The 23581-nt window shown below is 36.6% G+C and overlaps 1 protein-coding gene across 2 annotated transcripts; it reads right to left on the reverse strand.

Moving 5' to 3' along the window:
- Nucleotides 1–14260: 14260 nt before the first annotated feature.
- LOC123526204 (uncharacterized) lies at nt 14261–23215 on the reverse strand. Of its 2 annotated transcripts, XM_045305253.2 has the most exons (4): nt 23011–23215; nt 22219–22344; nt 18414–18749; nt 14261–15780 (listed from the first exon to the last, which is right to left on the reverse strand). In XM_045305253.2, exons 1-4 carry the CDS (start codon nt 23011–23013, stop codon nt 15169–15171), a joined length of 1077 nt encoding a protein of 358 aa, XP_045161188.2. In that variant the 5' UTR covers nt 23014–23215; the 3' UTR covers nt 14261–15168. The 2 variants fall into 2 exon arrangements, with proteins under 2 accessions (XP_045161188.2, XP_045161189.2); XM_045305254.2 differs by lacking the exon at nt 23011–23215 and having other exon boundaries at nt 22219–22399.
- Between the last annotated feature and the right edge of the window lie 366 nt (nt 23216–23581).

The raw sequence follows: 23581 nt of genomic DNA on the forward strand, positions 1-23581 counted from the left end.
TAGCAGGTTATGTAAGTCTAGATTGATGTTGATAGAAATTATTAGCCTTTTTCCACTGTAAATTATGGTCAAGCTGTATCTCAGAAACAGCTACACAGTTTTATGTTCAAACTTCTCTAAGACATCCATTTCATCAAACAAACATAACTAAGTTAGAGACCTCCAGATTGAAACTAATCCAAATTATGATGTTTTTTGACTAAAAGTTAGAAAATGTTGTAAGCATGTTGTTATCATTGCCATTATAAAATGTTTAATTGTTATAACTTGGTTAGCCTGAAAGTCTTGTCTGACTATAATGAAATTTGCAACCCTTGTTCGACATAGAAATATTAAATAGTTGAACGCACTGACTTACAGAAATCTCATTTATCAAAATGTTCCTGTTAGAGTTTCATACTCTTCCAATGCAACAGATTTTTATGATGCCAAACAGTTCACAGGACAGACATAGGCTTTATAAAACAGTATTATATGCCTTGACATAACTCCTGTTGAAATGGATAACAGTTCTTTACTTTAGATATAGGGCTTGCGAGTTGAGATCTTTTGAGATTGTCACTTCAAACTATACTTACTAGTATCTGTACTATTCAGGATAAAACTATATATGTAAGCAGTTCTATCTCTAATACATTTTCCATTTTAAGGAATTTCACAAATTAACATAATTCAGCAGCTTTAATTTACTATATGATGCATTAAAACAGGATGTGTATAACAAATATTATAAACAGAGAAAAAGCCTGGTTATCTTTTCTTTTACTTTTGGAAAATCGACAATATCGGGAATTCAATACTTACTGATGACAACTAAGAGATGTGTTAATGCAGATATAATGGGTATGTTTTATGGACAAAGTTTGAATTATCAACGTCTTTCAAGGGTACCAGAAAAACACAATTACCATTAGTAATTTCAAGGTAATTTGCTCAAAGTCGATCAGCAAAATTTGCTTCAGTTATCGGTACTTCGAGCCTTTAAGAATTATACATTGAAGCGATTTTCACAAGTTTTGATGATTAGTTCAAGCAAGGGTGGCATTAAATTATCCATGTTTGAGTGAACGAAGTTCTACTGTAACATTTTTATTACGCATAATGCACCAAGCTTTAAAAAGTAATCTCATTTATAATTGATACGTAATAATTACAATCGGAAATAATTACAGAAACCTTTTTTGTAGAAACACGAGTTTTTAAACAAAAACAAAATATATGAAATACTTATTTGAACCCGCTATTTATTTTTTAGGAGTGCTAAAGAGGTGTCTTACACTTTACATTGTGTCTTTAGTACGTATGTATGTATCAAAAGCTTCCTTTAAGTAATACCATGAACGTAAATACCGCGGTATTAAATTCCCCACTTTAACGCCCCAATCTCCCACTTTGGAAAGCAAAATCTTCCGCTTGGCATTCAGCAAAGTTGGGATGTCTGTTGAAGCCTTTTTGTGACTTTTCTTTGTAGAATTATACCCCATGTTCCACTCCCTTACCTACAATTTTAACTCAAATTGCAGACTTTTTTAAGCATTATACATTATATTGTAATATCATGGAACTGATGGCACTCAAGATGGTACTGTATATTATGGTCAAATTCCTCTGCTGTGTTTGCTGTTTATCATCCACAGATTCAACCCGAAATGATTGTAAAGATCGACTTCTTGATATTATTTTTAAATCAAATACTTCCGTAATACAAAGTGTTCTATGTTTGTGGAGATTTTAAAGCAGTGTGATCCGACTAAGATGCGTTTATTGCAAGGATGGATCATGCGCATGAACGTCATGTTATAGTTTTTAAGCATAATAAGCATGGTAAAGATTTTTTTGTTAGTACCGCATGAAATCTAGTGCAGAGGTTGATATGTTGAATACTATTTATATTATCAATTGAATAAGTCATACTATTTGTATACCAGATCATTCAATGGTTACATGGTTCTTTACTCTACAGTAGGGCGGTATGTAAGTAATATAAATAAAATGGGTAACAGATGTTGCCAAAAAGCTCGAACCATATGTACTGGTACTGATGATATTAAACCCGGACAGATGATAAAGTCGACCACCATGGAAGTATTCGATTGCAATCGGTTATTTATAAAATTGAACACACCATCTAATAGTTTCCACTTAAACACCAACTAGTGTAAATAAAAACAAAATTGGTAAATATTCTGTATAAATAAATGTCTTACATTTATCTTTATAAAAATATTTATCCAAAATCACTGTGGAAGAGGTTTTTTTTTTGCGAATGCTCACTTTCGCCACATGAAGGCCTGACATTGGGTCACTTTCCATTAATTGATCAGAAATGACTGTTGCAGCTTTTTGGGGAAAGTTTCAATATAATACTCCGAAGAAAATTTTGTAAATGCCAAAGTGGTCGAATTTATCATCAGTCAACCTTCGTACAGTCCCCATTTTACAAACCCCTTTCAGGGCCTTACTTCGTGTGAGTTTGCTAATTAAATATAAATTTGAATTATGTAAAGTTTTCAGCTAATGTTAAACTTTATTTTGATACCGACCATTGATTACAAATTGCAGAAATAAAAAAGTTACAGGTAACAAAACTTCACTTTCTGTTCGAGTTTATCATCAGTACCAGTAATAAAACAGATGTACCACTAGACGTGATGTATGATACACAGCAATGCTTAAATAATGTCATATATAAACTGGAGCTTGAATCAAAGCAAGTGGAACGATGTATCTTCTGAATTTAGTAACTGCATCAAAATGAGATGTTTACTAAAATGAGGCACAAGTCTATTAACGGTGAGCACAGACTTGAGAAACACTAGTGGAATAATCAATCAAATGAAATTTAGAACGAATTGTGTTCCAGGCAGAATTTTTTGTTTTGTTTGCTTTTTAAATAAGGGCACCGCTCGTCGTCACCTAAGTCTAAAATGAAATTATTCAGTAAGCATGTCCAAAAATGTTAGAAGAAAGAGAGCAGTTAATTGGATAATTTGGTTGGAAAACGAGCGAAAAGTCAAACTCCTTGAAATCCGGAATGAAGATGGATTTAAAACCGCAGGTGTTGGATAGATGGTCACTACATCTGAATGCCTGTTAAGCCAAGATGTTATTGAAAACCAAAACAGGCCTGGAAATGGAAGGTACAGTAACAATTCACTGGATTAAAGGTTAAAATTGAAATCATGGGTATCAAGAAATATAAAAACAAGAGCTCGTCGAACAGGAAATGCCCCCTTGATGCATTCAGTAATTGCACAAGGAACAGAAATTATAAACTCTCTGTAAACAAAAGTTCTACTGTTCTGGTCCAATATGACCTTGGCCTTTAACCTATTAACCTAACAAGAAATCACAGAGTGATCTTGGTTTCTGACCACTGAGCCATTTTTTAATGTTCCAAATTTTAACACTAGCTCAAGATCAAAATCAAGGTTAAATTTCATTTCGATACAAAACACTGTGCATGTGGTCCAAATTTGAAAACTGTGGCTTGAGAAATGTGAAAGTAGGTCACGAGATCATTTTTTTCAAGGTCAAAGTTCATTTCGGTAGACAAGGGCAAAGTTCATTTCGGTAGACCGAACTATGCATGTGCTTCAAATTTGGAGGCTGTAGCTTGAGAAATGTGAAAGTAGATACTAGATAAAAATCAATGTCAAATTTCAGTTCAGAACACAAAAATATGCGTGCAGTCCAAATTTGAAGCCTGTGGCTTCAGAAATGTCAAAGTAGGTCAATAGGTCAATCTCAAGATCAAAGTTCATTTCGGTACACAAAGCTATGCATGTGGTCTAAATTTGAAGGCAGTAGCTTAAGAAATTTGAAAGAAGGTCACTAGGTCAAAATCAAAGTCAAATTTTATTTCGAAACACAAAACTATGCATGTGCCATGTGGTCCAAATTTGAAGCCTGTACCTTCAAAAATGTGAAAGTAGATCAATAGCAAGGTCAAAGTTTGTTTCGGTACACAAAGCTATGCACGTGGTCCAGATTTGAGGGCTGTAGCTTGAGAAATGTGAAAGAAGGTCACTAGGTCAAAATCAAGGTCAAATTTTATTTCGGAACACAAAACTATGCATGTGGTCTAAATTTGAAGTCTGTAGCCACAGGAATGTGAAAGCAGGTCACCAGGTCAAGATCAAGGTCAACTCACGCCAAGGTTCACCTTGCCACTTAAAACAATACATGTGATCCAAATTTGAACGATGTAGGTTGTAGAAATGAAGATTCTAAGTTTTTCCCTATATAAGTCTATATGAACCATGTGACCCCCGAGGTGGGGCCATATTTGACCCTAGAGGGTTAATTTGAATAAACCTGGTAGAGAACCACTAGATGATGTTACATTACAAATATCAAAGCCCTAGTCTTTGTGGTTTGGACAAGAAGTTTTTCCCTCTATAAGTCTATGTAAACCATGTGACCCCAGGGCGGAGTCATATTTAACCCTAGTGGGAATAATTTGGACAAACTTAGAAGAGAACCGCTAGATTATGTCATATACAAAATATCAAAGCCCTAGGACCTGTGGTTTCAGACAAGAGGGTTTTCAAAGTTTTTTTCCTATACAAGTCTATATACACAATGTGACTCCTGGGGTGGGGCCATACTTGATCCCGGGGAAATAATCTGAACAATCTTGGTAGAGGACCACTAGATTTTGCTACATACCAAATATCAAAGCCCTAGGCCCTGTTGTTTTGTACAAGAAGATCAGACACCTTTTAACTGTTCCTGGCAAATGTGACCTTGACCTTTGACCTAATGACCTCAAAATCAATAGTGGTCATCTACTGGTCATGACCAACCTCACTATCAATTTTCTTGACAATAGGCCTAAGCGTTCTTGAGTTATTGCCTGGAAACCATTTTATTTTTCCTGGTCACTGTGGCCTTGACCTTTGACACACTGACCTCAAAATCAATAGGGGTCATCTGCTGGTCATGACCAACCTCCCTATCAACTTTCATGATCCTAGGCCCAAACGTTCTTGAGTTATCATCCGGAAACAGTTTTACTGTTCAGGGTCACTGTGGCTTTGACCTTTGACATACTGATCTCAAAATCAATAGAGGTCATCTGCTGGTGATGACCAACCTCCTTATGTAATTTCATGATCCTAGGCCCAAGCGTTCTTGAGTTATCATCCGGAAATCGTTTTACTAATCAGGGTCACTGTGACCTTGACCTTTGACGTACTGATCTCAAAATCAATAGGGGTCATCTGTTGGTGGTGACAACCTCCCTATCAACTTTCATGATTCTAGGGCCAAGCGTATTTGAGTTATCATCCGGAAACGGACTGGTCTACATACAGACCGACCGACCGACCGACCTCTGCAAAACAATATACCCCTCCTTCTTCGAAGGGGGGTATAAAAATGCTATCGGACACGACGAGTTACTGGTGGAGTAGTAAACCTCCACCAGTAACTCGTCGTGTCCGATAGCATTTTTATCCAAAATCACTGTGGAAGAGCAGCCATCTTGGATACATTCCTTGCTATTAATGTTTAACAAGTGTACAGTACGTATAGGCCTTGCACCCGTAATGTAGCCACGAAACATGATTAACTCCGCCCCTTAATCTACGCTGCAGATTCCAGAGACCCAATTATGAATTACAGATGCATAACATTGAGCGAGGTATAGAAAAAAAATCTATTCTTAATATCATATGGGGAAAACCAGATAACCTTCTGCATGATGGACTTCGAGACGGCCCAAAGTATCATTATATCAATTTTACAGACCGTAATCAATTTTTGTAGCAATCATTGACGATAAAAAATATGATAAATGGAAAGAAACAAAAACACTTGACGAAATCGGTGTAAACGGGAATATGTGTAATGCCTTCGTACCCTAGCTTAAACAGAAATTTGAATGTTCCGCAAGACTGAGTGGGGTTAGTTTAGACTTGTTTTCGGTAAAATGCGGATTAAAACAGGCACATGGGAAAATTAGACCCATCCATTTAAGTGCAAAAAGGGTCATAATTGTGACAAATTGCAGGTTAGAGTTATGGTTCTTGGCCTACATAGTCACCTAATGATGATAAACAAGTGTACAAAGTTTCAAAGCTGTAATTCTTACAGTTTTTTTAAAGAAAAAGTTGACCTAAACAAAAAATTTAACCAACGCCGACGATCAAGGGGCGACAATACCTCTTAGATTTTTTTTTCCAAAATCAGACGAGCTAATGACGGTACAATTTATCGAAGAAGGAATTACCTGTTTGACACCGTTAGCAAATAACGGAGTAGAGCAGTCTAGCTGGATGACCGATTTACCTGGCCAAATTCATTATCGGTGTTTGTGATAATTTTCACGATGGGTCTAATTTTCCCATATTGATGCCTTTATTTAAACTGTTCATAAATAACTCGATTCCAACATTCAATGCATCGCATTTGGGTACTGGCAACGACGGAGAAATAATCGGTATTGTATTGTATACAGATGGCAGTGTGCTGCTAAGTGAAAATGAAAATTACCTTCAACTCGTGCTTGACGGTCTTATCAGCTGGTTTAGCAGAAATAGAATGGACCATTATTCTTGCAAAATTAAGATGACTCAGACCACATTCAGTTCCATCTACAGACGTAATAGTCGATATTGGAAGTGACAAACTAGAAATTGTTTATTTTAATCATTTATTAATATATAGATTATAATGCTATGACAAGAAATGTGTCAAAGTCAACTAACCGTGCATTTGGACTGCTAAATAAAGTTTTGGTGAACTTCCTTTTCACTCTTTCTCAAAACTTTCTATTGAATGAAGAACTGTCAGTTACATAGCAGGACCTATTTTGTAGTATTAATATTAAAATATAGTTCAAAAAGTTGTAGTTCATAAATGCAACAAGAAATAAGTGAGATTGTTTTGCATAAATAGGAACATTATTTGCTCGAAGAGGCAACGGTGGTAACAAATTTCGAACACATAGGCTATCTAAACAAATCTATAAGGCAGAACCTTATGTAAAATGACATAATTCAGGAAAGCATAGAAGTAGGTTTTTTTAAAAAAAAAATAGGTTTGGGTTTGTCCCATTTACGATAGAAACTTTGGGAGAACCTTTCTATAGCAGAGAAAATGTTTGAAGTGTACCGGTCCATTTGAAAAACGAATAGCATGTTTCAGGACAGTGCCCAGTCAGTGTCTACTTGACTTGTAGCACGAGTACAATGCCCAACGTTATAGTGCTTGCTTTGTACATTCTCCCTGTTTTGTTTACATCTACACTTAAATCATTTATGTGTTAACTGAAGTATTATATGGGTAAACACAATAAATAAGAAGCGGCTATATTTAATATCCTTGACTGAACTACATAGAGATGTTACTAAGGCTGTATAGCCTAGACTATATAGAGTGATTCAATATCTAAGGGCTTATCACAGGTAGCTATGCTCCAGAGAGTACCCTACTCTACAATGCCGATACTACACCTCCCTTTCAAGTGGATAATGGTTCATATTTGAACTCTTTCTTGTGAACTGTTTGCAATTAGTACTACTGTTTTAACTTATTAGAGAAGAATGTTACAATGTCTTAAATTTAATCTGTAATTCTACCTGATTTTTAGCCTGGCTCCCTGGCTGCATGGTTATTTTTTTTATATAAATACTGCAAGCAAAATAAGAAAATCTTTAGCCTCTAAAATAGCACATTTTATCTGATGGCTGAACCATACTATGTTCGGAGCCAGGGGCAATAAAAAAGTCAATGTAGAAACAACCTGCTGGAGTTACTTCCCTCTTAATGAATAAACATATATATGTAGAACAAACATAGGGACGGGAGCCAGTCTACCTGATTTTGTGCCTTTCAAGTTTCTTGCTCTTGTTGGTTTGATTGGTCAATCATTTCTGAAGATTCATTGCTAATTGGTTAGTCTATGATTTGTTCACAGGAGGTAACTCCTGATGCTATTTAAATTTTGTATAAATAATATGAGCCGCGCCATGAGAAAACCAACATAGTGGGTTTGCGACCAGCATGGATCCAGACCAGTCAGCGCACCCGCTCAGTCTGGTCAGGATCAATGCTGTTCGCTAACAATTTCTCTAATTGCAATAGGGCTTTGAAAGCGAACAGCATGGATCATGACCAGACGCGGATGCGCAGGCTGGTTTGGATCTATGCTGGTCGCAAACGCACAATGTTGGTTTTCTCATTGTGCGCCTAATATGTCCCTTTTCTTCTCAAAACATTGATAGATAATCAGCGCCAAGAAAGATGGGTGAAATGATTAAAAATAAAAGATTATCTTGTCGGTAGCCAGACTACTACTTAGTGTATGGCCCATCGGATAATCATTAAGAATCTTGAATTTCTTCTAAGAACACCATTGTCAGTTTCTACATGAAAAGGCCGCGGGCTTTTATCTTCCGAAACTACTGTGCACCATATCTCTTGATCTTTTATCCATACCCTGTTCCGGAAGGTTTTCAGTAGAAGTAACCCTTTTCATATTTGGCCATTTAGGCAGTACCTTCTCCGGATTGATGAGTACAGTATTTTGTAATTTTCTACCAAAAAGTAGTTCTGAAGGCGAAAATCCATTATGTAGTGGTGTTGTCTTGCAGGCTTATAAAACTAACCGAGGATCGTCTGCCTTTTTAAGCATTTGCTTAATTGTTCTGACTGCTCTTTCTGCAGCTCCATTAGCTAGACTAAAACGTGGGCTACTTATAGGTGTGAAACCATATTTCGCCGCGAAGTCACGAAATGCAGAGGAATTATATTGACTGCCGCCATTAGAGCATACGTACTCTGGAATTCCATGGCACGCAAAGATAGATTTCATGTGCATTATGACAGCACTTGAATCTAAATTTAAGTTTGCAATATCTCAATGTACCGCGAAAAGTAGTCAATAACTAATAAATATGCTTGGCCTTTTAGCTCAGACTAATCCGTAGCAATGCGTTGCCAAGGACGACTGGGAAATTCCTTAGACTATCAGCTGATTGCTCTATTCATGTTATACAGGACTTGACTTACCGGAGATTCCCGCATGGTTTTAAAAAATCGTACGAGTCCACCAATTTAAGAATTCTTACGGTGTACAAGCGTAGCGTCTGGTCACAGTACCTATGAGCCCCGTACGATTTTTCGAGGATGCAGTCGTATGATATCCGTACGTACATTCTAGACAAGTCGCGTGGAGCTCGCAATGAGCCCGGCCGTACCTCATACGGTGCTCGTGGGTTCGTACTGTGTTTTTATACCACCTTAAATTACCAAGGAACGGAGCAAGTACGGCGATCGTAACGCGATAGTCGTGCGAGCATCGGCAAGCCTCACAGTTTTCCAAATCCGCACAGACATCGTGCGATACCGGTATGGGCTCTTCCGGGGCCCGTGCGGTTCCCGTACGGGACTCTTGCGAGCTGCTCCCGACTTCGAAAATCTCTACGAGCTCACAGAGACTCGAAAGCTCAGTGAAATATTTTCACCGAGTTTCCGAGTCCTCCACGAGTTCAAAAAATTTTATACGACGCTCGTACGAGTCAACAATGTCCGTTCGGACGCCGTACGAGTTTGCCAAAATTCAACGTGATCTTGTGACCGGGGTGTAACCCAGGCCACTAACACCCCGGTCACAGAAACGCTACGAGCTCCATACGAGGTTTTCAGTCGAATTTTGGCAAACTCGCACGGCGTCCGTACGGACATCGTTGACTCGTACGAGCGTCGAACGGATTTTTGGAACTCGTAGAGGACTCGGGAACTCGGTGAAAATGTTTCACCGAGCTCACAAGTTCTCTATGAGTTCGTAGAGATTTTCGAAGTCGGGAGCAGGTCGAAAGAGCCCCGTACGGGAATCGCACGGGCCCCGGAAGAGATCGTACGGGCATCGCACGATGTCCGTGCGAACTTGGGAATATACGAGGCTCCGTACGACTTCCTTCGTAATTCAAGGTGGTATAAAAACATAGTACCTACGGACATTGTACCAGTGTCGTGCGAGCGCCGTACGAACCCCATGAGCACCGTATGAGGTACGGCCGGGCTCCTTGCAAGCTCCGCACGACTTGTCTGTGATGTCCGTACGGATATCTAACGACTGCATTATCAAAAGATCGTACGGGGCTCGTAGGTACTGTGACCAGACGCTTCGACTGAACAGAGATCGTAAGGATTCTAAAATTGGTGGACTCGTTCGATTTTTAAAAACCATACGGGCATCGGTTTTGTGACCGAGCAATAAACTCTATCATAAATTTTATCCAGGATCCCATTCTGCAGACACTCTGGAATAATTAACCTTGAACTTTTGAGTTAGAGACCTCTATTGATCGTGATTTCATCCCTGTACTGCCAGTCGGTCATTTGCTGTAATTATCTGATTTACAAATGCATTACTCTCTAGGAAAAACCTAAATCTTGTTGAGATTTACTGCTAATGGGCGATATCGGTCAGTTAATTCCCCTGATTAAACAGGTGCGCGTATAGGTGGCGCTACATGCGAATAGGTCCTAGAAAAGTTTGTTTACATTATTTACATTATTATTCAGTCGCTGTCACTTCAAACTATATTAGTAGATTTGGAAAATATCTGATTATGTAATCAAAATTCAGCTGTTTATCTCTTGAGCAATTGAAGAAAGAACGTTATTTATATTTATTGATACTCTGTGCCTTAAAAAATATGAGGCTAGCTGTAAGGACTGTTTTAAAGTGCATTTTCTGTGTGTCAGTTTATATATGGACTGTATGATTGTTATGTTTGTTAATTGTGACAATAAATGCTTTTATTCAGCTTTAAAGTATTTTTCAATATTGAAATGCCTCCTTGGAAAATCATTTTATCATTGTGCAAGTATTCAGACTATATATTCTTAGAATAAGGATCAATATACTAGACAGTATATATTCCTAAAGTTACAAAATTAATCGGAAAGATCTGCATACACAGCTTAATGCAATGAGATCTTGAATAATATAGGAATTATAATAATAATTACTGTAAAATGTTAGAATATATGCCTTTGTGATAAGATGTACCTTCAATTTTCCATCAGCTCAATTAATTTATTATAGGTGTTTTCTCATATATTTCAAAATATCATCCATGAGGCATAAATGATCTCTATTGACAAGTTGACATACCACGTGTTAATTTAATTTTATGTTGCTGCCTCTTTAATTTTCAGTCAATTCAAATTCACAGTAACTTGCCCACATAAAGTTAAAATATAAATCTTTACATTTAATAAAAACACCCGTAGGATTTTTAATACACAGACCACAAATTTGTGAAGCTTTAAAAATAAAAACAACTGTGAGACCTTTTAGACATTATTTCAAATTGCAATGTATTAAGAAAACTTATTATACACATTACATTAACATCTGACCGATATTTAACACCTAAGTGGGAGCAGAAAGTGTAAAGTCTGCTTTAAAGACATATTCTTGAATTTAACCCCCTAGAGTTAACAGGACACATGGCATGCACATTTTTATGATAACAATCAGTATGCAGCCGGTGGATAGGAAATTTTATGCAAACTAAATGTTTCCAGAGTAACCATTGTCTATTTGAAACAAAGCTTCCATTCAGGGGTAAAATTTAACAATATTTTCAACTAGCTACTAGCTAGCCCCACTTTGCTTATAAATTATACGGAAATGTGACTCACTTAAATTAATGCTAAAATAATAATTTCAGTTATATATTACTAGCCAGCATTTTGAAATGATGAAAATTTTACAAGGGTTTAAATTTTATGTTAAAACCAAAGAAACAGCTATCCAGATAGATTATATTGATAAATTACATGATTAGAATTTTTTTTAAATGCTTTAATTATTTTATTATTCAGCTATCAAATGCATGAAAGGTTAAGAAAAAGAGTTTAACACTATGATAAAAGCCGAGAGTACACCGCATGATAGGACCTATTCGCCCGTAGCGACACCTGTCAAATCATTTGGGAAGATAACTCAGCGAATGCTGCCATTGGCGCTCTTGACTAGCAATGTGAGAAATTGTGTAATCAAACCTCGTAAGTCTGATGTGAAATCTTTGAATTCTTCGAGGTAACTCTGACAAGTAAGTCTTTAGTACCAAATAAAGGAACCAAAGGTTTGTGGTGTGTTTCTATTTGAATTTTCATTTTTATAAGGAAGTTTGCGAATTTCGCACAGATCCATGTTAATGCTAATTTACCCTCTTTCTCAATCTGAGCATACTAAGCTACTGGCTTCCATAACTGCCAATGCCTTTGGCTAATTATACTCCCTAACCCGAAAGATAAACTATCAGCTGATATGTGAGTTTCTAAATCTGTTTCATACTCAGTTAAGATCTGTGATGAAATTAGTTCTGTTTTGATACGCTGCAAGTCAGTTCTCCCTTATCCATCCATTCTTGGTCTTAGTAATTCCCTGATAGGCTGCGAGTATTCTTCAGAATTTGGTGGGAATGTTCTTAGCTGATTTATGAGACGTAGAAATCTTCGTACATCAGATACATTTTGTTGCTCCGGCATTTCAAGAATAGCCTGCTCAAATCAGCCTCAATTGTATCCTGGCCAATTGCACTCCCTAAGAAAGTGATTGTTTGTTTCCAAAACTCACATTTTGTCTTGTTCAGTGTAAATGCCTGCATTTTGCAGTATCTCTAACACTTGAAACAACCTGGTATTTTGCTCACTTTTAGTGGCACCTGAGACGAGACAGTCGTCCATCTGACATATGACCCCTAAAGTAAGTTCGAGCAGCTGTGACAGTTTCTTTTGCATAATTATATTCCGGTGCTGAATAAATACCCATAGGAACCCTAATAAAGCAATACCTCCCAGACGGAGTTATGAAGATACACACTGTTTTATTGAAGTCATATTTATATTTTTAATGCTATAAATGTGGCTAGAATTTGCGGATCTGTCAACTTAATTAAGTTATATTTGTATTGTATGCTGTTGACGAGAGCTCAAGAACGCTTAGGCCTAGGATCAGGAAAATTGATAGGGAGGTTGATCATGACCAACAGATGACCCCTACTGATTTTGAGGTCAGTAGGTCGAAGTTCAAGGTGCGAGTGATCCGGAACGCTTAAACGGTTTCAGGATGATACATCAAAAACACTTGGGTCTAGAATCATAAATATTGATAGGGAGGATGGACATGACCAGCAGATAAACTCTACTGACTGAGGTCAGCAGATTAAAGGTTACGGTCACAATGACACGGACTAGTTAAACGGTTTCCCGACGATAACTTGAGAATGCTTGGGCCTAGGAATACGAAACTTAATAGGAAGGTTAATCATGACAATCATAAGTTTGATGACCCCTATTAAGTTTGAAGTCAGTAGGTCAAAGGTCAAGGTCACACTGACCCAGAACAGTTAAACCATTTCTGGCCAACAACTTGAGAATGCATGGACCTAGGATCACGAAACTTAATAAGGAAGTTGATCATGACCAACAGATGACTATTGATTTTGAGGTCAGTAGGTCAAAGTCACAGTCACCCGGAACAGTTAAACGGGTTTTCAGATGACAATTCAAGAACGCTTGGGCCAAGGATCATGAAAGTTGATAGAGAGGTTGATCATGACTAGCAGATGGCCCCTATTGATTTTGATGTCAAAGGTCAAAGTAACAATGACCCAGTACAGTTAAACGGTTTCCGGACGAAAACTTTGGCCAAGGACCACGAAACCCAATAGGAAGGTTGAACATAACCAGCAGATGACCCATATAGAGTTTGAGGCCAGTAGGTCAAAGGTCAATGTCATAGTGACCCAGAACAGTTCAACCGTATACGGACAAATAATTGAGAATGCTTGGGCCTTTGGGAGGTTGATCACAATGAGCAGATGACCTCTATTGATTTTGAGGACAGTAGGTCAAACGTCCCGGAACAGTTATATCGTTTCCGGATGATAACTTGAGAATGCTTGCACCTATGATCACGAAACGTAATAAGGAGGTTGATCATAACCAGCAGATGACCCCAACTGATTTTGAGGTCAGTAGGTCAAAGGTCAAGGTCACAATGACCTGAATATTTCTGTTCCTTGTGCAGTTACTGAATGCATCAAGGGTTCTTCGAGCTCTTGTTATAATTAAGTATTGTATAGTATGTTTTACCTCATTATGTCATGTTATCATGAACTGAGAGAATAAACGAACTGCTAATATATAAGTGTATAATTGCTTAAAATCAAAAGGTATTTAACTCTGCGTATCTTAACTCTGAACCATTACAAATTTGACGACAAACCGCTCGAAGGCCATAATAATTTATTAAACAAAATTATTAATAATTGTCCTCGCTATGATAACAAGTACATTATGAAATAACTATTTACCTCGTAAACCACGTATTCAATAGATACATGGGAATATTATCTATATATGTCTAAAAGAAATCGACAGATCAATTCCCGGCTCCAAAAGTAACAATTAATAATCTACGACTGCTATACTGAATATATGACAGTCGTTCCATGAGAAAACCTGTATTAATTGTCACGATACAATTATTGCATCATAAATAGTTTAAAGTACTGGAAAATCACCGTTTTTCTGAATATATTCATGCACAAACTAGAAATAAGTATAATGTAAAACAGTTATCTAAGGCTAATCAAATTCTACCAAATTTTACAAATACAAGTTCCAAAGCACCAATTAATCATGAAAATACTGAGCTGTGTTAATAATAACCCGTGATGAAACCAAAATATACGGTTATGTTACTTTTCAGAAAAATCCTTTTAAACTGTTCGATCCTAGATATTCAAACCTAGGATGTTTGGTAAGTGATACGCAAGTTTTTTTTTTTTTTTTTTTTTTTTTTGCATCAATGATTTGAAAAATACATGCCATGCACGGCGACGTCATACTGCTTTCATGAAGTTCTTTATGTCACGTCTCAAATGCCTTCGATGTCTTGCTTAAAATCATTGTAACTCTTGAAATAGTGAAGATAATTACTTCAAATTTTCGGATTTGAAAGGTAAAAGGTCAAAAGGATGTTCTCTATCAATGTGTTGTTATCTAATCTTTTTTTTGTCACTAATACAGGTTTTCTCATGGAATGGCCCATGTATTTATAAAAAGAATATGCCTAGAATATCTTGACACAAATTAGCCAGTCTCATATGCGCCCGCGGTCAGTTAAACTGCTGTTTAAAACCCTTGGGATATCAACGACTTTATCGTGTTTATTATTGGCTTATAGTTCTTTGCATTGCCCGACGACAGTTTCCCAGACTCAAATATTTCCCACCGTCCATGAGGCCCACGTGATACAGAACACATTATAACAGCTTGAGACAAATTTGCATGGTGAAAAGTTGTTTTACATAAGTCACTGGTTGGATTTGATGCTTCACGAAACGTAAGGCTTGGATTTGGATACCGCGATATATTCGGTGATCTCCATGCACTTAGAGTGAAGAACAAATGTGTAATGTCGGTAGGTATCTGTTTCAAGTTGACATATATCGTATGATGTCCAATTTTATTTTTGTTGTCCATTACATCCCCGGAATGTATAATTGCTTGTATCAGTTGCCGATTTGTGTAATCACAACAGGTTTTAAACTTTGTCCCATTAAACAAGAGGCATGATGCATCTAGGTAATCACAACCCGTGGAAGGATACCCCCAAAACAAATCAAATACTACACGGTCGAAGTTTTCAGGAACGGAGTAAAGTATGATCACTAGACAAAGTGTAGAATTCGGCTTCACACCAGCGTCTCGAATCTTTGTACGTCTTCCGTCACTTTTGAGGTCCTGAAATATTTCGTTTTAAATAATAAAATTGAAAGCATGAAAACAATCAAATGTATGCACTTTTGCTGACAATATACAATTCTCAAAAACAAAGCATGTAACAAGACTGATAAAGAGACATCTTTAAATTTCAATTATTCTTCAGTTGGTCACGTTATAAACAATAAAAGAAACAAGATTTGTCGGAAGGACAGCACGCCCGGCTATCAAGATTTTATTATATGATGTAAGTTTTTCAGTGATGTAAAAACACCTTTAAGGTGAAGTGAAGGGGGCGGTGATAGTAAAAAGCGGGGTAAGAGATAGGTAAAAAAAGTTAGTGTGAGAAATGAAAAGGTAGTGGGTAAATGGGAGATAGCAGGGGATGGGGAAGTCAGAGCGAAGGGGGTGAGGAATATAAAAAACAATACGAGATATTTTAGTGATAGGAATAAGAAACAAAATTGGAGGTGTTTCAATCGAATTCAGTGTCTGTTGCAAATTACGTTTATTTGTTTTACATTTCGAAATATTCGAATAAGGCCATGAATAGTTTGTTATTGATATGTAAGCCATATGCAGGTTATTAAACAAGAGAGTCGTGATGACCCTATACCGTTTATATAGGTTTCACAGATCAAACAGGTTCTAACAAGAAGCATTTCTGCTAAATAACTTTGAAAACTGGCATACAGATTCAGAGAAGAATTTTTAAGCCTTCCATAAAACCATAATAGGATACAACTAGACCCAGCAATGGTAGTCATTTATTTAAAAAGATGGCTTTTAACAATGTTAGTGGAGGTGTACCGACCGCTCGCCGCCATGTTTGTTTTCTTATCAAGACAGCCTTGCGATTTTAGTAGAGGGTAAGCAAATGATCATTTCTTTGAAAATATTTCAAAATCAACCAGTAGTTTAGGAGGAAATGGCATTTGAAAGTTTGTTCTATTTTAGCTTTGGCGGCCATGTTTTTGTGACAAATCAAAATATACTCAACAACTTCTCTTACTCCACATACTTTTGTTATTATTTTTTTAAAATACTGACATATCTTAATGAAAATTGGACACACCATTTAATGCTTAGTAAATGAAGTTATTTTGAAATTAGGTCATTACACGATTTTTCAAATTTTCCACTGTATACAAATACGGAAAATTAACGACGCCACCTAGCACCAATGATTTTTGACTGAACAATCCTTGGGGAAGATCACCCAATGATCTCTTCATATTTAGATCAACGGTTCAGGAGAATATGTAATTTCAAGATTGATGAACGGGAATAATTTGAACAATGTTGGTAAAGATCACACAACGAACACTATGTGAAAAATTATTCCAGACAAGATTTTTGAAATTCCCATTATATACATAAAGAGAAAAGATCTCAGGTGGTCATGTTTTTCACGAATCAGAATAATCTGAAAACTGTTGATAGAGGTTCACCCAAGTATCTCTAGTAAAATTATTTTAAAAGTGGGCAAACAGTTTTTGACAATAAGACTCTTAAAGTATCCACTATGAACATATAGGGAAAGGTGAGAACATCCCTTGTTTTGTGCAACAAAGCAGAACCGTCTGACCACTTTTGAAAGAGGACCAGAGGGCCGGCGAAATCTGACTTACTTGTCCATTTTTAAGTGCCAATAAGTATATTCTTCCTGTCTGTATAATGGTAATTTAATACAATATGATGAAAATCTACTTGTATGCATGGGCAATGCGCTTCAGACAACTGATTTCGCCGCCCCTTTGACCACCCAAGGAATACCCAAGCAAAATTTCATCAAGTATGGTTTCAGAGGATGTCGTTTGAAAAACAAGTTGACGTACTGACGGACGGAAGACGAACGGTGTGATCACACGTTGTGCTCCGGTGAGCTAAAAAGATAAAGCCTATTAAGACAATTAAGACAATAAGAATATCTTTTAACAAGAGCACCGCCTTGCGGGTGCTGACGCTCATCTGCTTTTTTTTGTATAATAGAAATATTGTCCTACCCATGATTTTCTAAGTCTAAAAAGGGCCATCATTCTTGCAAAAAGCAGGCTGGAGTTATGTTTCTTGCTATACATGGTCAGCTTATGATGGTGAACAATTGTTGCAAGTTTCAAAGCAATAGCTTTGATAGTTTAAGAGAAAAAGTTGACCTAAACATAAAAGTTAACCAAGAAATCTGTATGTTCTAAGTCCAAAAGGGGCCATAAATCTTGAAAAAAGCAGGATGGAGTTATGTTTCTTGCTGTACAGGGTCAGCTTATGATGGTGAACAAGTGTTGCAAGTTTTAAAGCAATAGCTTTGATAGTTTAGGAGAAAAGCTGACCTAAACATAAAACTTAACCAAGAAATCTGATATTTTCTAAGTCTAAAAGGGGCCATAAATCTTGCAAAAAGCAGGATGTAGTTATGTTTCTTGCTGTACAGGGTCAGCTTATGATTGTGAACAAGTGTTCCAAGTTTAAAAGCAATAGCTTTGATAGTTTAGGAGAAAAGCTGACCTAAACATAAAACTTAACCAGGCAACGCCGACGCCGACGCCGACGCCGACACCGATCAAGTGATGACAATAACTCATCATTTTTTAAAAAAAAAAATCAGATTAGCTAAGAACGCATTTAACATATTGTAAATGTAGTGTTCTACATACTGCCAATTCTTTATCTTTGTACAGTAACTTCTGTTTCTCAACGGCATGATTCATTGCCTGGCTTATTTTCCTTTTCAGTTGCAGGACTTCCATGTTTGGATCGTAAGGTACAGCAATACTCTCGCCTGTAAGTACAGTGATGGTCAAAATACCTCCAGCATATAAAGTATTTTGAATCGTCGGGCTGTCGTCAACAGAATCATCAGCTTCATATTCTTTGAACATGTCATCAAGAATCTCCTGAAACCATCGCATCTTCTTATCGGACATTTGAACTGACTGAATGCATCCCGGGTGTGGGCATTTTGATGTTTCTTTTACCGCTTTCAGAGTGCACTGAATGTACATAAACACAGTTACAATATTAAGGACGAGTCCTCTTACTTCATCGGATGATATACATGAAGCAAATAAATGTTTGAAATAATTGACCATACCGTACATGATAGTAATAGATAAATGGTAGATTCCTACTCTTAAAATAAATATATAACTGAAGGCCCTGCTTCCCTTTAAAATAATTTTGAAAAGTGGATTTTGTGCCGATAGTGCTCTAGAATGGCCATTTTATCACTTAAGAGAAGCATTCAGTTCACCTTAACAGAATTAGTACCTTGAAGCCGGTCGAATGTAGACTGCTACCTCTAAGTATAAATGTCAAAAATGAGGTCTAATTCAGAATTATAGTACTAAGAAAAGTAAACATTTGACAGGTAGTTCTGTTGTAAAATTTAAATGTGTAAACTTTTTAAACTGACATGAAGAAAATTAGCGGGCGATATCTGGCATTCACTCACATCTATTCTTCTTGGATCTTGTGATATATGATGTGCCGATGATGTGGAACAATTATTTTTACTTCGAATCAAATTTGTTCAGCAATTATATAGATTGAGTGGATGTGTATGAAAATAATAAGCAGAAGTTGTAAGTATCAAAGGGGGTATAATTCATGAATATTACTGCCAGAGTTATGAACCTTATGTTTTACGATGTGATGATGTGGATTGTAATCAAACTGAAAATGTAGCCAGACGGTTTTATTTTCATTTGATTAGTAACCTAGTTTTTCAATTCAATGACCCCTCCTCCTCCTCTATTTTACTGGAAATTGTGACTTTGCAGTACAATTGTCGACGATGATAGAAGGATGGTAGGAAGAGGATATGATAGTGTCATGCGACTGAAACAATAGAAATTCTTACAGCTAGGACTTCGCTTGAGAAAATAGAACCTTTCTAAGAAAATCAAAATGAAAGGTAGACATACCCGCAATCTAATAACTAGTTCACAAGTCACATTGATCTGTGAATTTGCCATTAATTTTCACTAAAAAATGAAATATATCTATGCATTGGGGGATAAGAAAGTGCAGTACATAATGTTACAATCAATTTCAATCATATAAAAAGTTCGGAAATTGTTTTGTTGAACTCATTTAAAAGCCACGTTGGATTTTTAGTTTTAATTTACTTTTGGTAAAAAAGTCATCATCAAAACTCAACCTCCGCGCAGGAACATTGTCAAACAATCATCCCTGCCTCCAAGCAAATCACGTCCGTGACGACGGTGCAACCATGTGATCCTAAAATGGCGACACGATTGGCAACGTCTGGTAAAAAAATTGCTTGCCATAATCTAAAGGTAAATTGACAACTATGTCACAATCTTTAAGAGCATTGACAGTATTTAATGTATCTCTATTTTGCAGTATACCATTCGTCAAATTCGCTTACTGTACTCAAAATACCGTCAAATAATTTCATTGTTTACGTACATATTTAGCAGGTGTACGTCACAACACCAGAAAAAAAGCAATAATAGTATTACTACATTACTTTTTAGTTTGTTGCTCGTTTTACAAGCATAATATTTAACTACTGAGATAGAAACTTCAACAAATTAAAATAATGAAAACACGGGTGGTAAACGCGCAATCCAATTCCCGCTGGGAATACGCTTAAAATGGGTTGCACGACATCCGGTGCTGGTGTTGCGCGTAAAAAGGACAAAATTGATGTATTTGAAGTTATGATTTAGCTTAGTATAAGACAAGCATATTTTTTCTCGAAAAAAGCAAAATACTATTCGACACAAATATGATAATACATCATATATGTAAAATATCTGGTTTGTAATTTATGATTTGGCTCTATTATCACAAAAGTTCTGGCGATACAGTGTGAGAAAAGCAGGAAATCAACAAAAATGGCAGTTGTTGACCTTATATGCCTAATCTGAGGACATTGATGCTTTTTAAGATAACTCAACTGTTATTAAGTAATAAATATCAAAATTGTTTGCTTCAAATCCTGCTAACGAGGACATAATTGACAAGAAAAGCATCGAGAATGGGGTTGCACACCGAGAATGGAGTTGCTCGTATGCATCATAATGTATATAATGCATACGCGCAACTCTTATTCCCGGGCCGATTATTTTTTGCCAATGTTTCCCCCAAAAGCAACATTTCATTCAAGTGTATGTAATATTCATGACTTTTTTTACACGTGTTTGATCATTAGAAGCGTCATATTTCTAGAAAGAAGGCACAGGAGTAGGGGTAAGAAAATGTGCATTTTTCATGCTTCCATACTTTTTTGACAGTTCGAGCCAGCAGTGTTTTCGTGATAACAGGACTGATTCTTAAATTAATAAATTGGTATTTTACACATATGATCTTTATTCATTTTGTGTCGAATAGCATTTGGCATTTTTTCGAAAACACAAAATGCTATTCGACACAAAAATGAATAAAGATCATAAAAAAATTACGTGTGAAATACGAAAACTCTGCTGGCTCGAACTGTCAAAAAAGTATAAAGTATGGAATCATGAAAAGTGCACATTTTCTAACTCTTGTGCCTTCTGTCTAGAAATGTGACGTTTCTAATGATCAAACACGTGTAAAAAAGTAATGAATATTACATACACTTGAATGAAATGTTTTGGGGGAAAGATTGGCAAAAAATAATCGGGAATGGAGTTGCGCCCCGGGAATGGAGTTGCGCGTATACATTATATACATTATGATGCATACGAGCAACTCAATTCCCAGTGTGCGTGCAACCCCTTTCTCGATGATTTTCAAAAAAAAAACTACCTAGATGTTGTATATATTAATGTGCAACACCAGCAACGGACGTCGCACAACCCATTTTAAGCGTATTCCCAGTGCGAATTGGATTGCGCGTAAAAGTTACCACCCGTGGAAAAGTATGACTCGGCTGAAATTCAGCCTAAGGGGCCTCCGTGACCGCGTGGTTAAAGTCGCTGACTTCAAATCACTTGCCCCTCATCGATGTGGGTTCGAGCCTCACTCGAGGCGTTGAATTCTTCATGTGAGGAAGCCATCCAGCTCGCTTACGGAAGGTCGGTGGTTCCACTCGGGTGCCCGCTCGTGATGAAGTAATTGCACGGAGGGGCACCTGGGGTCTTCCTCCACCATCAAAGCTGGAAAGTCGCCATATGACCTAAAACTGTGTCGGTGCGACATTAAATCAACCAAAAATAAAAGTTCTACCGATAAGGGGAAGTAACACTGTGTTGGGAGTTTGATCAAAACATAACAGTTCCTTTCTGATGGGTAAAGAAAAATATTATACGTTGATTCATTACGTTATCCTGTTTTAGAAACAACTGAACTATTTTTATTTTTGTCACTCACCGGAACTTGTAATTTTGACACAAACTTACTCCTGACGTTCGGAGACAGTAGTACTAGAAAACCTTACAAACCATATACATATAGATTTATATAAGCACATAAACTAATAATATATAAACTAATCAGGCTAATACTCACCCTCAAGCAGAAAAGGGTTGGATGCTCACATAATTCTGTAACGTTATCCGGGGCAAACTCATTCGGCAACTTCGTAACTTCGCACAGCCGACACTCCATTACAAAGTTTAATACTTCTATATCTATCTAAAAGCGATCAAATAGTTCGTTTTCGGAAAATGTTAAACTTGGTAAACGTGACAATCACAATGTAAACATTTTCTGAAAATTGATAACCTTTCTCGTCGCGTCCTTGACACAGTCTTTTGTTACGTGGGTTCATAAAGAAGTAATCGACTTTAAATACCCGATTTAATCGTCCAGTTGCTTTTCGTTGTGTGTTTTATTATTATTATTCACCTATGAAATAATGGACCCTGTCACAATACAAGAGAAATTGTGCATATTAAACTCAACAGACCCAGGACCAATATGAAACAAATTCAGGCAATTTTTTTAATTAGGGCAAATATAAAAGTATGAGAAGATAAGTCTATACAGCATTTAAGCAATCTGATCAGTTTCAATGTGCGGACCAATATGTAGTTGAAAAATAAAATAATCAGTACTTAATCAAGGGATTTCATATTTGTACTCTGGCAGTCGTATTGACTTTCAGCAGCATTAAGGTAACTTGACAGGGAAAACCAAGATGGCGTCATGAAATTAGGGTTGGTCACATTATTTACCCCTAAAGACAATATGCTGCTATAGAGGTCTAAAAATGTATTTTAATCATTTAACACACACATAAACACTTGTAAAAATGCATTTAATTTATAAAAATATATAATCAAATGTTCTGAGACTCACCATGAAATCTAGTCAATTTTTGTGCGCATCTTGCGGAAAAGATATGCATCCAAACTGAAAATGATTTATATCCTCCTATCTTTGAATGTGTCCTTCAGGTGCTCCACCTATGAACAAAAGAACTTATCCACTGAGTTTTATGCTATTTGCTATGGAATTTCATCAGTAAATTATAAATTTCTATGTTTTACACCCTAAAAATTGAAACCTGCCTGCAGTATGAGGGTCGTTAATAAAATTCAAAGTACATGTAAGTTTACTTTGTCCTTATTTCTGAGACTTTACATCCTCACATATTATGAGTTTTGAGTGATGTGTTCATTTCTTAGTAATTCTACATTGTTTGTATTTAAATTTTATAAAACGTTTACAATCTTTTCAATCTGTGTCCTAGTTCAAATGTGTTTGTTACTGTTTGAATAACCCTCAGTGTCAAAACTTTACTGACTTGCATGGAAATCTCATGGAAAGCGTGGATCTTAGGCCATACTAAATTAATGTATGTTTAATGTAATTGATAAAGTACATTTTCTTGATTTTCTGTTGCCTCCCAAAAAATATAGAGACAGTT

Source organism: Mercenaria mercenaria, chromosome 14 (genome assembly GCF_021730395.1).
Source record: "Mercenaria mercenaria strain notata chromosome 14, MADL_Memer_1, whole genome shotgun sequence".
Classification (NCBI taxonomy): Eukaryota; Metazoa; Mollusca; class Bivalvia; order Venerida; family Veneridae; genus Mercenaria; species Mercenaria mercenaria.